The following is a 17,539-nucleotide window of genomic DNA, read 5'->3' on the forward strand; positions in this document are numbered from 1 at the left end:
CAAATACCCCTCCCTAACATAACAGAATCAAGGATTTTATGTATGATGTATATGCTGATGTACGAGGGTTAACCTTTTGAGCATCCATACTTGGAGAGGAAGAGGGATCGACGGTACTTGGTAGTCGAGTTGGTGGCGACCCTTGTACTAGCTGACATAAACATCAACAGAGACGTTTTCGACGCGAAGTTGGATGGGTTTATCGCTGGAAAAGATGAATTATGGGGGAAGTTACAAAAAAAGCACAAAATGAAGAATGTTTTGCCGAAAAAGTAAACCATTTGTGGACATATTGTTTTGTTTTTTTGGTTGTTCTTGACTATTCGTATTTTGGTTGGCAATGTTGAAACTAATGTCTGTAATGCTATCTGTTTTTTTGTGGACTTGTCAGGCAGTTGTTATGATAATTGTCAATCAATTGAATTGAATTTTAGTTTCATTCAGATGAAAGTGTTATTTAAAGCGTTAATTGGAATATCCAAAGTGTAAATGTGATGAGAGGGGAAGTGTAACTGTTAACACACTGAAAGTGTAAATGTTAACACACTGAAATTGAATTTTAGTTTCATTCAGATGAAAGTGTTATTGAAAGCGTAAATTGGGACAGTCAAAGTGTAAATGTGACGATATTCAAAGTGTAAGTGTGTCATTCACATGGAAGTGCTTTTGAAAGTGTAAATGTGGTGAGATAGGAAGTGTAAATGTTAACACACTGAAAGTGTAAATGTGAAATACACTGAAAGTGTAAATGTGTTAATGTGATCACATTTACACTTCCTATTTAATCACATTTACACTATCCATATCATCACAGTTTACACTGAAAGTTTCATTGAATCTGTAAGGTAGGGTTAGACTTGATTTAATCACAAGTGTAACTATTACTTAAAATTACATACGCAATTCAAATAAGTTCAAGTAACACAATGTTTGGTAATCCAATAAAATAGAGACATTTTGGTCTTATGACAGTGTAACTCTAACGTTGGTGTTACTCAAAGTTACACCAACTGCAGTTCAAAGGGACGCTGTAGATACCCGTATCCGTCGATATTGGAATTTATAGAGAACCCGACAAACACCCGATGATGATAGGACACATGTATTCTTTAGTTGTCATTGTCATTATTTGGAGCTCGTTTTACGAGGTAGAATGGGCGTCGTCGATGAAGTATTTTATTAATTTAAATGATATTTAAATTAATGTTTTTTTAAGTGAATTCATTTTATTAATTTAAATGATATTTAAATTAATGTTTTTTAGTGAGTTCATTTTTTTATTTTAAATGATATTTAAATTATGGTTTTTTGGAGGTGAATTCAATTTATTTTATTTTATTTTGAATTTATTTTCCCCAAGTTTATTTTATTGAAAATAAAATAAATAGTTGATTTGAAAAATCATTTTATGAATATATTTGATTTGAAAAATCATTTATTTTAATGTGTTAATTGATTTGAAAAATCGATTTTAAAAGCGAAGAAAACTCGTTTTAAAAGCATGTTTTTGAGCTCGATTTTAGCTCGGTTTTTGGGCCCGTTTTCTTTACGAGTTGGCACGAATATCGAGTACACTAACCAACCTAAGCCTCTACCCATCCACCCTTGTTCGAACCCCCATAACCACGGCCCAAATTCCACCCCAAACACCCCCCAACCAGCCCGCGCATACAAACAGCCCCCCTGTTTTGCGTGATGAATCCCGAGCCCAAAACCCGCTCCAAATACCACCAAAACCCGTACCCATTAACCCTAACCCATACCCTAGTATCCTACCCATATTACCCTAGCTTAATCACCAAGAAAACCCCTCTCAAACCCTCACAAAAGCTGCTGGACAGCAGCTATGCGTGAGCAGGCCCGACTGCCTCTCCCTCTCTTTTACCCTACTTTAACTCCTTATAAATACCACCCCTTCACCATACATTCACTCCTCTAAGTTCTCCATACATCCTACCATCACCCACAAGCTTTAAACCTCAGAAACAAACACTAATTGCCTCCCAAAAACCCTAAACAAAACCGACATACAAACTGAACTGTTTGTGTGTCCTCCTCGAAAAACAATTCGTTCCTCCATCAAACCTCCATCAAAACTCGATTTTCTTGTTCCTAATTAACCACATAACATCCATCTACACATTAGATAAAGATTTACGAGCCAAATTGCCCTTGAGAGTACACGAAATCCCTCGAAAAACAGAGTGTTATACACTCTGTTTTCGCGGTTTATTCTTGTCTGTCCAGGTCTGTTTGTGCTCGTTTTTAAATCTTAATAACCCAAAACGAGCAGGGGTTGCTTTAAGATCCCTGTTCTCCTCTCTTTCTAGTTTTCAAAACATCTTTTAAATCGAATTTTCGTCGTGAAACGAGGGAGATATCATCGTTTGAAAGTTGCTGTCCAGATTTGTCAAAAAACGCGTGTTGCTTTATTTCTTCGTCGACGACGGCCTCTCGAGATAAAATCTACCATCGATTACGACCCAAGACGGTGTCAACGATACATGTAGATTGAGGGTGCATCAAATCCTCTTCTTTCTCCTTTTTTTATTTCATTTTTTATGCTTGTTCTTTTATAGTTTGTTTTATTCGTTTATCGTTTTTTGTTTATCGATTGTTTAATTAACTATGAAACTAGTTTAGTCCGAGTATGAGTTAAAGTACCACCATGAACACCCGCGTTGACTTGAGATGGGAAAATAAACCGCTACTTCAGTCGGTCGTACACCCCCGTCTCATTTACATATCCTCGTGTTCAAGGTAGGGCATAAATAAAACGAATTTCTAACTTCGCTCTTCGCTTTTGACCTCCTTGTTGTTTCGGCCAATTCGACATACCCTAGGATCCGTCACATGTTAGTATGACCTCTGTTTGTTAACATATAACTCGTTTAAATGACATTAGACCAATTTGATAACCTAATTAGACACATTAGGGTACATCGACATAGCTTTAAAAATCGATTAACAATTCTGTAACTTAATGAACGCATCTCTCTCTTTCACCTAATTTTCTCGCTAGTATAAGAGTGCGTGATTAGCACCTTCTTATTAACACTCGATGAGTTAACTTAATTAGTAAACTTGACCTAATTTGACCCCTTGTAGGCCGTGTAGAATACACCTTCGCGCGACATCCTTTCAATCGATCAACGTCGTTTCTAACTAGTTTTCTAATTTGTTTCGAGCTCATTCCGCGATCAATTGATCTAACTAATGAACCTAACCTAGGACTTAGGGTAGCCTTGTTTGGTTTGGGCCGTGATTTGGCCGTGGCCTTTGGCCTTTCCTATTTCGTTTGTTTTTGCATCGTTCGTTCTTTGTTTGTCTTGTCGCTTGTAATTAATTTATGTTTTTTTTGAGTCGCGTTTTGTAATTTGTTTGTAATTAGTTTTCCTTTATCGAGTCAAATGATTTCTAAAAACCTTAGTCTTGTTTGGTTGGACGGTTGTGCCCCAATGCAAGTGAGAGCGTAGTAAATCGCATGTTGTTTAAAACAACATGGCCCGATTTATGCTAATGCATGCTTTGGCGCGTGGCCCTATGTCTAATTCGATGAGATTGAGCGAAAGCACACATCACGAGGAGTGACCCAAGGCCGTGTGTCATGTAGGCCATGAGTCACCCCTCTTGTGCACGGTTTGTCTAGGCCAAATGGCCGTGTATTGCGTCGTGTGTATAGCTTTGTATTTAGATCGAGTTGTATCTTTAATTTGTTGTTGTGTCGGCATGAAATGCCTGGTTTGTAATAGGTAGATCCCAACGGCTCCCCCATTCCCCATCAAGCCTTGTTTGTTTCGTTTGAATGTTGCTAGATCAATCAACCCACATGCTAAATTACAACTTTGACAAAGTTAGTTTAGTTTCATCTAAAACGACATAGAAATTGTTGTCACATGATAGGGTTAAAACAACGTTTGCATATCATACATCGTAGTAGCTATGACCTTGTTTGAAATCCGACACTTGACTTAGTAGAGGCCGTTATTGACGGGCGGGGTTGGGTGTCCTTATGGGCTTCCCAACACGTACCCTCACCCCTTACTCAAGATCTATGGTTTGTGGATCCGTCTAAATACCATTGGATTACGAGAGTCATTCAAATCGAGTGATATAGGGTACAAGTCTTTATCTTTAATCACTCGTAGTCGATTGGCTTTATGCTTTTCGATGAAAGGTGTAAAGTTGACTTGAACGGTTCCAAGTTCCCAAAAAACTTGGTGGCGACTCTAATTTGTCTTAATTCGATTCGAAAGAACCTCGAGTCGATTATGCCTAGTGTGGATCCCGCGGACGCATTTCCCGAGGGCCTTGTCCTGATTTGGCGACTCTTTGGGAAAAGAGGACTAGTTACACTTTGTTTCTAGGGTCTTTTCCTCCGAGGTGAAACTTGAAAAGAAAGTGTTGGAAAGTAAAACATTACTCATAGTGCTACGATTCATGCATAAACCCTTAAGGACTTTCCCGGGCCGTCCCGGCGTTTCTTTGTGATGCGTGGGGGCGACGTCCCACTATGCTAGGAAGCTGCACATTGCTCGCTTCCACTTCACCTCGCGTGGTTCTTGATGGTGGGGACGATCTTCTAGGTACTCTACCTTAAGACACCTTGCTCTATAAGACCGCAAAAGGTTGGAGGGCATAGACCTTCTTGTAGAAGACTTGCCGAGACTTAGAGATGTCTAGGAGCATACATCCTTACAACATGAGAATGACAATGTGCAAATTGTTTTCCCGAGTCTTTTCGAAATTTCCCATGTCCTTTTCAAAACCGAACTTTTGAACAACTTACTTTCAAAATAGCATGGTTTTAAAAACGCGGAATGCTGCCCAAATAGGACTAGAATTTTCGGCCCAAAATGAGCTTTTATAGCCGGCATGCTGCCCATTTCAAATCTCATTTTCAAATCAATCTTTCTTTTTTTTTTTTTTTTTTTCAAATTCAATCCAAAATATTTCTCGAACCTTAACCAAGCATGAAATGCGTCGAGTCGTGTCCGGGTCATGGCCGTGTTAGGCCGGGTGTGTTTCGTTCTAAGAGTCTAGAACACGACCCTGTTGGGTCACCCAAGCTCACCTCTTGGGCTTTGAGTCATGTTGGTCGACCTTTTGGTCTAGGATAGTCCACAAAAAACGTCCAAGCTAGGCCCTTTAGGACGTTTCACTCGAACCCATGGGCTATGTTAGCCCAATCACGGGTTTAGTCACACCAAGTCCAGTTTAGAATCGAGTTATGACAGTTTGAGTCATGTCGTTTTGTCGAGTCTAAAATGAACCGATGTCTAAATCAAACCGTGAGTCGAACCCTTGTTTAGTCAATCTCAAGTCGAGTCTTTGTTTGAGTCAAGTTGGGGTCGAGTCCTTAAGTGTGCAGAGGCTCTTACTTTAAATATTGACTCAGTACGGGGTTTTCTTGTAGAAAGGCCGCCAAAAACCCGACGTCAAGCAATGGAAGATGCTATCAACAAGCTCACCGAGGCCGTGAACCTCATGATGACCCGAATGGATGCAATCGAATCTAAGCTGGGTGAAGATTCTCCTCCATCTACCCCACCTCTGACTGATCTGGAGAAACGGTTCAAGTTCATTGAGGACCGTCTGAAACTCTCCCAGGGGAAGAACATCCATTACGAAAATGCTAGGGCCTATGCCCCAATTCAGGATAAGTTGCCCACGAACATGGTACTCACTGATATCCCAAAGTTTAAGGGCACAGAAGATCCAGTCCACCATGTTAAGGCCTATAAGGGGTACTTAGCATTGAAGGGAGTACCTGCGACATGCTCTCGAAATTTTCGCCCAATCTCTCGGATGAACACCGAAGGCGTGGTTCTACAATCTGGACCTTAAGAACTTCCCCACTTTCGAAGATATTACGGTGGAGTTAGCAAGCACTATCCGACAATGTCGAGATTCAAACCAACATAAGAACGTTGGAGGTGATGACACGAGAAAGACAAAGAAGGCTTTCTTGAATTCCTTGCAAGATGGCGCGAAAGCGTGAAATTAGCCAAGAAGCTTTGATGAAGTTGAAATGGTAGATAAGTTCGTAAAGAATCTACGACCTATTTACCGCAATGCTCTGAAATACCAGAATTTTGGCTCTTTCAAAGAATTGATAAGAATCGGGATAAAGGTAGAAGATGATGTCATAAGGGCAGAGGCTGAAAAGCCGAAAGGGTACCAAGGGGCCTCATCGTCTAAGGGTAAGACCCCAACAACGGCCCATATTGATGAAGCCATCAATCTCTTAGAAGGGCAATCGAAGAAGTCGCAGCGCCAAACACCTAGGGCATTCACCGATATCGGATGCACTTATACATACGCTCTCCAAAGGCTCATAGCCCAAGGAAAGCTTAAGCCTATTGGTCCAACTCCAGACCCTCCTGCTGAACAACAAGGCAAATGGTACAAACCAAATGCCTACTGTGCTTTCCATCAAGGGAAAGGCCATAATACTGAAAAGTGCTATCGTCTGAAGCACGAAATCCAGGATATGATTGAGAACGGAACGCTCCCAATCCCAGCCATAAAGCCCAACAACATCACCAATCCATTTGGCGATCACGCCAACTTTATTTCTGTCGAAGACAATGTCGATTATTCCCATCTTATCCGCCCATGTCACTTGAAAGGGGTGTTTATCGGGAAAATATTTGTGGATTGCTTTGAATTCTTGCCAAACCCGAAGAATGAAATTCAAGTCGGGAGTCTTGCTCTAGAATGTACTCCTCTCGTTAACGAAGTTAATAAAAGACAATTCAGTTCACCAACCTTTATCACTGGCGTAGATCCTCAGAGGACTACCTCAGGATGGAGGCAGACCATCAAAGGGATCAAGGACAAGAGCCGAGCATCTAAGCTGACAGCTGAACAAGGGAAAGCTCAAGACCAGATTTGAAAAATTATGAGTCGGGATCTGTTTTCTTATCTTAGTCGAGTCGAGTCTAGGACTTTCTTTTCTTGAAGTTGAGTCGTTTGTTCCGCGATGACCTAGGATGTGTCCTAGGAATCGTTCCTTCGAGTCTGTTAAGCATTTGTCATTCCAATAAAAAAGGTTGCAGTTTCGTTTCCCAATTTGTCTTGTTTTCAATCCTCATCATTCCGAAAGCATGATAAAATGCACAACACACTCAAAGGCATCCCTGGGGTAGAAATATGTCCAGTTTCAAAATGTAAGGTACAATAGGATTCCGTGTTTGATTCCTTTACCTATTCCATGTCTGGAGGTAGAAAACCTCCATCAGAACCAGTGTTTGTGACAAGCTTTTAGATGATTCTATGACAAACCCGGACTAGCTCCTTGTTTCCCCTATCGATGATGGAAGGCAAGCCTTTTCCCCAACAAAATCATCCCATCTCGAAGAGAGAAGATATCAACCCGTTCTAACAAGGAATTGTTAGTTCTTACCCAATTTAGTTGGCGAAGCCCAGTTTTCAGTGTGAATTCAATGGTAACAAGCAGTATGGGTGGAAGATCATTTTCAGAAAGAAAAAGAAAAAAAAAAGAAAAAAGAGACAAAGAAAAAAGAAGAAGGAAAAAAAGAAAAAAAGGAAAAAGAAGAAGAAGAAGAAAAGAAAAGGAAATGTCCAAATGTTGATCATAGTTCAAAGGCGAAGCCAAAATAGTCAGGTAGTACCATCAGCAGTTATCCATACCCTCTAAGTCCTTCCTGAGACAGTTACAAGGGGATAGTGGGGAATTCTGAGAATCAGTCAGCTTGTGTTAGAAAACCCAAGCCTTTAGGGTCCAGACATGGAAATTTGAACCCACATTGTTTTCCAACCAATTTGCACTCGGGTTTCGTCAAACCTGAGACACCATTTTCCAACCACGATGTAAGCCATAACCCATTGGCCTTAGCACCAGAAAATGAACCTTCAGAATGACGGTCCACTATTCAAGCCTTTTGTTGCCAAGCTCCACATCCCAAAAGATCCAAGCCTTTTTGTACCAACCCTAGACACGGGATTTAACAGTACCTTACAGGCTAGAATGGGATACGACATGATACCTTAGGTGAAACCTTCGAGTGTGTACACACAATCAATATGCCAAGTTTATGCACCTTGATCGAACTACGTCGGATTTGATTTCGTTCCACGCGAATACGTAGGCAGTCCTTCAGAATAAGGGATTCAATCCACTCATCAACCAAGTTGTCATCTTGTCGGTTTCTTACGGGTCCTAACCAAGTCCAAATGAAGCCACCTTTGTTTGAGTCGGTCTTAGCACTCGATGTAGGCTAGGATAAGGATATAGGTTCAGATGAGTAGTGTCAAGTCTCGGAATGAGCTTTATCTAACGGTGTAGGCAAAGATGCTGAGTCACATAGATGTTGGTTTGTGTTGGGAACAGAAAATATGAAAAACCCGCTGAAAAGAAAGAAGGCGTGGAACAAAAAATAGTAAAAGCCCGCTGAAAAGAAAGAAGGCGGTGGCAAGAAATGATGAATACTCGCTGAAAAGAAAGGAGGCGAGGAAAAGAGTGACAGAATGTTCCCAACAAGAGTGATATGTGATGCCTAAGTGTTCTCATAAAATCAGTCTGTGTTTAGTGTCTGGGCGAAGTCAACGTTGTTGCTCTGTGAGTTTAATCCACCTTGTCAATGCCAAGTGATCTTGATTCCCATGTGCCCTTGGGAGCACGCCCATGCCATACGATATCTCTGTCTCAAATCCGATGGCCTTGTGATTCCCGTTTGCCATCTTTTGGCGCCAGAATGGCCAATTTACCTTTCTACCCCTAACAAGTCAATAATCGAATTAAAACCCGTGCACACTTACGGTTTTATTTTCCTTTTTGTTTTACGGTAGCGGGCTACGCCCACGTTATTTACGGGTCATACGGAGTGTCTGAGTCGTATTTCCTGCTCACCCGTCAAGGTTCGATTTCAAAATGCCAAAGATTTCAGAATTCCGAAATTTCAAAAACTTTTTGCGAATTATTGGATAGATGATCCAAGTAGTGGTACATTTCAAGTCAAGGTTCAAATCTCAAAGTTCAAAATCAAATTTTGGGTCGACGACCCAACATCCAAGTGATTCATTTCAAATTCAAAATTTGGGTCGATAGCCCAATTATTCAAAATTTTCAACATGTTCAAATTTCGGGTCGATGACCCAGTCTTTCAAACTCAAATTTCGGGTCGATGACCCAACATTCCAAGTGATGTCAAATTCGAAATTCGGGTCGATGACCCAATCATTCAAAATTTTCAAATTAAATTTTCGGGTCGATGACCCAATCTTTCAAAATAATCCAATTTCAAGATCGATGGTCCAAATGTGCTTATGTAATGATTATTGCTAGTACGTTTTTTGTGTTCCAATTATAGCAGGATATGCTTCAACTGGGGGCTCTAAAGTCTTCGACTTTAGAGCCATTCAAATCATGGGGGCTCGAGCCGTAGGCTCAGAGACCATTATCAAGATGTAAAGGATGACATCCACCAAGAATTCAATTCGATACAAGAGTATGAAATGGAAGAATTCCGTAGCTGAAAGCAAATGAGGAAAGCGGCGGCAACCTCCTTGGAAAGTCCCGTCCCGTTCGGACAAGTGCCAGTGAGATGATAAATTTTGGGCAAATGTCGTGAGAAGACGAATTTTGGACAAACGCCAGCAGATGATAAACTTTGGGCAAGTGTCGCGATTCTTAGAACTACTACGCGGGTTTGATTCCGTCGAAACGGATACGTAGGCGCCTAAGGATAAGGTTCAACTCACCATATATGCAATTTTATGGGTCGACGACCAACGACGATAATTTGACACAACAGAAGCGAGAGTCAATCCCCAACGAAGTTTCAGGTATGGTCTCTTCTTATGGCTGGCGAGCTTATATACGCAAGTCTAATGGACTATAAACGACCCGAAGAATCCTCAGGTCGAGAGGGACCTGGGGTATACTTTGACTTTCGCCTTGTCCAAGCCTCAGTCAAAGTGGGGGCTCTGTAGATACCCGTATCCGTCGATATTGGAATTTATAGAGAACCCGACAAACACCCGATGATGATAGGACACATGTATTCTTTAGTTGTCATTGTCATTATTTGGAGCTCGTTTTACGAGGTAGAATGGGCGTCGTCGATGAAGTATTTTATTAATTTAAATGATATTTAAATTAATATTTTTTTAAGTGAATTCATTTTATTAATTTAAATGATATTTAAATTAATGTTTTTTAGTGAGTTCATTTTTTTATTTTAAATGATATTTAAATTATGGTTTTTTGGAGGTGAATTCAATTTATTTTATTTTATTTTGAATTTATTTTCCCAAAGTTTATTTTATTGAAAATAAAATAAATAGTTGATTTGAAAAATCATTTTATGAATATATTTGATTTAAAAAATCATTTATTTTAATGTGTTAATTGATTTGAAAAATCGATTTTAAAAGCGAAGAAAACTCGTTTTAAAAGCATGTTTTTGAGCTCGATTTTAGCTCGGTTTTTGGGCCCGTTTTCTTTACGAGTTGGCACGAATATCGAGTACACTAACCAACCTAAGCCTCTACCCATCCACCCTTGTTCGAACTCCCATAACCACGGCCCAAATTCCACCCCAAACACCCCCCAACCAGCCCGCGCATACAAACAGCCCCCCTGTTTTGCGTGATGAATCCCGAGCCCAAAATCCGCTCCAAATACCACCAAAACCCGTACCCATTAACCCTAACCCATACCCTAGTATCCTACCCATATTACCCTAGCTTAATCACCAAGAAAACCCCTCTCAAACCCTCACAAAAGCTGCTGGACAGCAGCTATGCGTGAGCAGGCCCGACTGCCTCTCCCTCTCTTTTACCCTACTTTAACTCCTTATAAATACCACCCCTTCACCATACATTCACTCCTCTAAGTTCTCCATACATCCTACCATCACCCACAAGCTTTAAACCTCAGAAACAAACCCTAATTGCCTCCCAAAAACCCTAAACAAAACCGACATACAAACTGAACTGTTTGTGTGTCCTCCTCGAAAAACAATTCGTTCCTCCATCAAACCTCCATCAAAACTCGATTTTCTTGTTCCTAATTAACCACATAACATCCATCTACACATTAGACAAAGATTTACGAGCCAAATTGCCCTTGAGAGTACACGAAATCCCTCGAAAAAACAGAGTGTTATACACTCTGTTTTGTGATTTATTCTTGTCTGTCCAGGTCTGTTTGTGCTCGTTTTTCGTGCCCAATAACCCAAAACGAGCAGGGGTTGCTTTAAGATCCCTGTTCTCCTCTCTTTCTAGTTTTCAAAACATCTTTTAAATCGAATTTTCGTCGTGAAACGAGGGAGATATCATCGTTTGAAAGTTGCTGTCCAGATTTGTCAAAAAACGCGTGTTGCTTTATTTCTTCGTCGACGACGGCCTCTCGAGATAAAATCTACCATCGATTACAACCCAAGCCGGTGTCAACGATACATGTAGGTTGAGGGTGCATCAAATCCTCTTCTTTCTCCTTTTTTTATTTCATTTTTTATGCTTGTTCTTTTATAGTTTGTTTTATTCGTTTATCGTTTTTTGTTTATCGATTGTTTAATTAACTATGAAACTAGTTTAGTCCGAGTATGAGTTAAAGTACCACCATGAACACCCGCGTTGACTTGAGATGGGAAAATAAACCGCTACTTCAGTCGGTCGTACACCCCCGTCTCATTTACATATCCTCGTGTTCAAGGTAGGGCATAAATAAAACGAATTTCTAACTTCGCTCTTCGCTTTTGACCTCCTTGTTGTTTCGGCCAATTCGACATACCCTAGGATCCATCACATGTTAGTATAACCTCTGTTTGTTAACATATAACTCGTTTAAATGACATTAGACCAATTTGATAACCTAATTAGACACATTAGGGTACATCGACATAGCTTTAAAAATCGATTAACAATTCTGTAACTTAATGAACGCATCTCTCTCTTTCACCTAATTTTCTCGCTAGTATAAGAGTGCGTGATTAGCACCTTCTTATTAACACTCGATGAGTTAACTTAATTAGTAAACTTGACCTAATTTGACCCCTTGTAGGCCGTGTAGAATACACCTTCGCGCGACATCCTTCCAATCGATCAACGTCGTTTCTAACTAGTTTTCTAATTTGTTTCGAGCTCATTCCGCAATCAATTGATCTAACTAATGAACCTAACCTAGGACTTAGGGTAGCCTTGTTTGGTTTGGGCCGTGATTTGGCCGTGGCCTTTGGCCTTTCCTATTTCGTTTGTTTTTGCATCGTTCGTTCTTTGTTTGTCTTGTCGCTTGTAATTAATTTATGTTTTTTTTGAGTCGCGTTTTGTAATTTGTTTGTAATTAGTTTTCCTTTATCGAGTCAAATGATTTCTAAAAACCTTAGTCTTGTTTGGTTGGACGGTTGTGCTCCAATGCAAGTGAGAGCGTAGTAAATCGCATGTTGTTTAATACAACATGGCCCGATTTATGCTAATGCATGCTTTGGCGCGTGGCCCTATGTCTAATTCGATGAGATTGAGCAAAAGCACACATCACGAGGAGTGACCCAAGGCCGTGTGTCATGTAGGCCGTGAGTCACCCCTCTTGTGCACGGTTTTCTAGGCCAAATGGCCGTGTATTGCGTCGTGTGTATAGCTTTGTATTTAGATCGAGTTGTATCTTTAATTTGTTGTTGTGTCGGCATGAAATGCCTGGTTTGTAATAGGTAGATCCCAACGGCTCCCCCATTCCCCATCAAGCCTTGTTTGTTTCGTTTGAATGTTGCTAGATCAATCAACCCACATGCTAAATTACAACTTTGACAAAGTTAGTTTAGTTGCATCTAAAACGACATAGAAATTGTTGTCACATGATAGGGTTAAAACAACGTTTGCATATCATACATCGTAGTAGCTATGACCTTGTTTGAAATCCGACACTTGACTTAGTAGAGGCCGTTATTGACGGGCGGGGTTGGGTGTCCTTATGGGCTTCCCAACACGTACCCTCACCCCTTACTCAAGATCTATGGTTTGTGGATCCGTCTAAATACCATTGGATTACGAGAGTCATTCAAATCGAGTGATATAGGGTACAAGTCTTTATCTTTAATCACTCGTAGTCGATTGGCTTTATGCTTTTCGATGAAAGGTGTAAAGTTGACTTGAACGGTTCCAAGTTCCCAAAAAACTTGGTGGCGACTCTAATTTGTCTTAATTCGATTCGAAAGAACCTCGAGTCGATTATGCCTAGTGTGGATCCCGCGGACGCAGTTCCCGAGGGCCTTGTCCACAGACGCTGCCATGAGACCAATTCTTAATCCCTCGTTCCAGTTATAGCACATCAAAGTTTAAAGTTACACATTCAAAATACAAAAGCTACATTATCACTGCTGTGACGTCTATTCTTGTTCTGATTCCAGCTCTTCCTCCTCCTCTCCTTCATCCTCTTCTGGGTCAGAAGACCCCTCGCACAATGGTGTGTGTGTGCTGAGAAGTAGTTAGGGCGGTTTCTCTTGTCGTGATTTGTCATTCTCTTGCAATTCTTACTCATGCGTTTGGGTTTTCTAGCCAACGTCAGTGCTTTTGTTTTGGCTGACAACATTCTTTTTCCGCTACCCTTGTTATTCGAATTCTTTGGTGGCAATATCGTCACTACCTCACTGGCCGTACAATTCAGAAATTTCTCCGTTTGTTGATTTTTGTTCAACACTTCCCCTAATGGTGACGGCTTGTCCTTAAATCCCCTAATTATAGCGGAAAAGCTTTCAACATTAGTCACACCTTTGCCTCGAAGGATCCCTACAGCCTGATGAACCTTTGACCACATTATTGACATTGCAATTTGTTTTTCATCGATGACTTCCATGTTGTCTGTCCCTTCACCATTACAATTGAACATCCTTAATCGGAGATACTCTTTCGTCCATCTATTTACAACATAATCGTCTGGTATAGTCTTCATCCCATTTGCTGAAAAAATCCATATTATATGGCGGCATTGGATGCAGGTTCTTTCAAACATCGTACAACTGCAGCTTGCTTTACGTGTACCTGGGTCATCAGTTAAGGCTATCATGTAAGTGTAAATGTCATATTATGGAAAGTGTAAATGTCATATCATGGAAAGTGTAAATGTCATATCATGGAAAGTATAAATGTCATATCATGGAAAGTGTAAATGTCATATTATGGAAAGTGTAAATGTTATGTTATAGAAAGTGTAAATGTGATGATATGAAAAGTGTAAATGTCATATTATGAAAAGTGTAAATCTTATATGGAAAGTGTAAATTAAATTACCTGGACTATATGCAACTTCAAAATTCTCCCCCCTGGACGAATCTTTGACAGTAGTTACCTCTAGCTCGCCTCTCTCAGTGAAACCTCCGGTTCTACATGTATCAATTGAGTAGATGACCTCTTCCTAATAGGTGTACACCTTTGCAGCATGACTCTCTAACGCTAGATGTGTTGACGTCTTTGCGGACGAGTGCTTATCACTGTTGTCAAGCTGCTTTTGTGTATGTCTTTGTTGGTCCATAGCGCTCTCAAAACACATCCAAAACTCAACCAATGTTCCTGACTTATGCTCAAACCTCTTAAAAAAGTTATTTTCGCTCTCTGACCTTTGAGTCGTCCTCATAATAGACGCCATCTTCAAGTCTCTGCAATGCGCCATGACCCACTGTCCCCTTATAGCATACGTATCCGCAAACCAATCATTGGCACCAACACCATGCTCTTCAATAATTTGCTCCCAGATAGCATCGAATTCTGCTGCTTCAAGCTCATCGTCCCATACAATTTCATTAAGTTTACACATGAAGTCATTATAATCACTCCTAGAGACACCAAACTTACTGGGCATTTTGTTCATTATATGCCACATACAGAATCGATGGCGTGCTGTCTTGAAAACAAGAGGGACGGATTTGATAATACCTGGGTCCTGATCTGTAATCAAGTACGTTCCTTACCCCCCATTGCTTGTAAAAACCGGCTGAAAACCCAATTAAATGACTCATAATCTTCCCTTGCAATTAGAGCCCCACAGAACATCACTGATCGTTTATGGTGATCCACACCTGTGAATGGTGTGAATACCATAGAATACTTATTTGTGGAGTAAGTTGGGTCGAATGACACCGCATCACCAAAAATCTTGTAATTATCTTGGGCAGTACCGTCCGCCCATATAGCCCTACGTAGGCTGCCATCATCGTCAAGATCGTAGTCAAAGTAGAAACCTATTCTTGTTTCAATCATTTCCTTAAAATGGTCTACGAACAACTGACCATCACGTTCGTGAATGAAACATTTAACATCCCTATGGAAGTTCTTAAAATCATTTAAACTTGCTCTAATGTTTTCGAATCCATTCACCTGTTCTTTGCAGATTTTGTAGGACTTTGTTGCTTCTATTTTCATTTTCAATCAATCAATAACGAGATATGATATATATATATATATATATATATATATATATATATATATATATATATATATATATATATATATATATATATATATATATATATATATATATATAGGGTCGGATCCGGTGAGAACCAATAGTATGATGAGAACCATGAGAACCTCTAAAACAACTAAGGACCGCTGGATTAGACATAATTACAATAACAGAGATTTGTCGGGATCATAATATTTTAAACGCTCTCCATCGTTACAATTTACAAACCATACAATCCTCTATCTTCTCTCTCTCTCTCGTTCTCCTCATTCGATCACCGCACTTCTTCATCTTCTCCATTGTCGACCACCGCGTTTCTCCTTCTTCACTGTCATCGACCACTGCGCTTCTCCTTCTTCGGTGTCAGTGACCATCGTCATACTCCTCCTTCACCGCCATTGACGAAGGTAAGTTTCATGTTTAAATTTATTCAATTTTGTAATTAGAGGATATAATTTCCATGTTAATTATATCAATATATAGCACAATGATTTTATGTAAAATTTCTTTGATTGATTCGATTTTAACCTAAATTGATGTATTGTTGAATTAGTTTGATTGGAATAACAGTAAATTAGGGTTCATAATTAGTACAATTTTGAATTACTTTGACTGAAATATCAGTAAATCTGTTTAACCGAATTAGCAGTATATTAGGCTTTTTTGTATGCTTTTATCATTGATTTTCTTAGGGACATGGCCAGTTATTAGAGCTTACCTTGAAAGACGGAGCCGTTTTCTTAAACATACTTATCTTAATTACTCAAATATAATTTGGTTGGCTGTTGTGATTATCACCTTCACACTTGTTTAGATTGGATATGTCTCCTGATATGCCAAATTTTAGCACTCAGCTTTATCAAAATTCATGGGATTTTCAGCCATTTACTTACTTACGGAGTACTTTGCTACTATGCTAGTTTGGTTAAAAACTTAAAAACTATCACAAGAAGATTGTTTTAGTTTGATTCATAATTATTATTTGGGGTTACATCATAGCAATGTAACAATTTTGTTGAGTCATAGACTCACTATTCTTTAGTTGTTCCGTAAATACTGAATGCTGAAACTGTCGTCCATTTGCGACAAGTTATAGGCTTACTGTATGAATATAACCATAACTATTATTCGGCACTGTTATACCGTTGAATTATGATTTGAGTTGGTCAATACTCTAGACCTTAAGTTCATTTTATCGTTCTTGAATTGCAGATGGTCCTTGCCTGAGATAAGGGATTGTGTAGAAGAAGCTGGATTTAAAAGGTTTCATTTCTGGATAAGATAAATGCCTGATACTGAGACAAATAGGAGCATCGGGGGATTCGGTATCTCACGAGATGATAAATACGAAGAGGTCTCAAGTTTTCAGTAACAAGATGCTTGGAATGCGTATGTAATCGATGTGGTATGACTGAAATTAAATGCAGATATTACAGATTTGGGATCATGGAAAATCTTTTCAGTTCTTTTGGTATGTGTTTTCCTTGCAAAACTCACCACAGGTAACAACGTCTTATTTATTTAATGATCCTGACTACATTTCATGAATGTCTTTTCTCCCTTTTGAAATCCAAGGAATTACGTGTCGTATCTCAGAAACTTATTTGAGGTGCTTCTTACATCGAGACTAACCTATTGGCCCAATAATTCTTTGTTGAGGAATACATTATGAATTTGGGTGGTCGCACATGGTTCACTGCATAACATATACTTTACTTGATCGAGTGAGAAACCCTTGCTCATATCTCACCAGGACTTGTACGACTCTTATTTCTGGTCTTGTTTCAGTTTCATACCAACGCCTTATGTCCCTTTTATTACTTGCTCTATCCCTTCTTGCAATTTAACTTCCCCTGGTCATTTGAGTCGTTTTAAGTCGTGACTTCGAAAGTTTTTTAATCATTTAATTCATTTGCAATTAGAGTGGTTTCGTATTAACTCGACTCTTTTGCAGCTACTTAAAAAATGTTGAAAAGTAATCAAGCGGAATAAGGCAGGCTTATGCCAGTGTAATTGCAATCATCTCATGGTTGTGGATGGTCTAACCACATAAACCCTTCCCCATATAACTATCACTATTATTTGGAGTCTGAAAGGAATACCTTGGCTTTCCTACGT

General features: G+C 39.6%; 2 protein-coding genes across 2 annotated transcripts; both read right to left on the bottom strand.

Moving 5' to 3' along the window:
• Positions 1-13,312: 13,312 nt before the first annotated feature.
• Positions 13,313-14,818, bottom strand: LOC141649249 (protein FAR-RED IMPAIRED RESPONSE 1-like). Its single transcript, XM_074457944.1, has 3 exons — positions 14,388-14,818; positions 14,251-14,342; positions 13,313-13,920 (listed from the first exon to the last, which is right to left on the bottom strand). Exons 1-3 carry the CDS (start codon positions 14,816-14,818, stop codon positions 13,313-13,315), a joined length of 1,131 nt encoding a protein of 376 aa, XP_074314045.1.
• Positions 14,819-14,910: 92 nt separating this feature from the next.
• LOC141649250 (protein FAR1-RELATED SEQUENCE 2-like) lies at positions 14,911-15,378 on the bottom strand. Its single transcript, XM_074457945.1, has one exon. The coding sequence runs from the start codon at positions 15,376-15,378 to the stop codon at positions 14,911-14,913; it is 468 nt and encodes a 155-aa protein (XP_074314046.1).
• Positions 15,379-17,539: the final 2,161 nt, after the last annotated feature.

Source organism: Silene latifolia, chromosome 3, assembly GCF_048544455.1.
Source record: "Silene latifolia isolate original U9 population chromosome 3, ASM4854445v1, whole genome shotgun sequence".
In the NCBI taxonomy this organism is placed as follows: Eukaryota; Viridiplantae; Streptophyta; class Magnoliopsida; order Caryophyllales; family Caryophyllaceae; genus Silene; species Silene latifolia.

Excerpts from the sequence above, each read along its gene's own strand:
- LOC141649250 (XM_074457945.1), bottom strand. The coding sequence starts at position 15,378 with ATGAAAATAGAAGCAACAAAGTCCTACAAAATCTGCAAAGAACAGGTG.
- LOC141649249 (XM_074457944.1), bottom strand. The coding sequence starts at position 14,818 with ATGCCCAGTAAGTTTGGTGTCTCTAGGAGTGATTATAATGACTTCATG. Across the intron at positions 14,343-14,387 it reads GAGAGTCATGCTGCAAAGGT|AACCGGAGGTTTCACTGAGA; the intron begins GTACACCTATTA and ends TGATACATGTAG. Across the intron at positions 13,921-14,250 it reads TGAAGTTGCATATAGTCCAG|CAAATGGGATGAAGACTATA; the intron begins GTAATTTAATTT and ends GGATTTTTTCAG.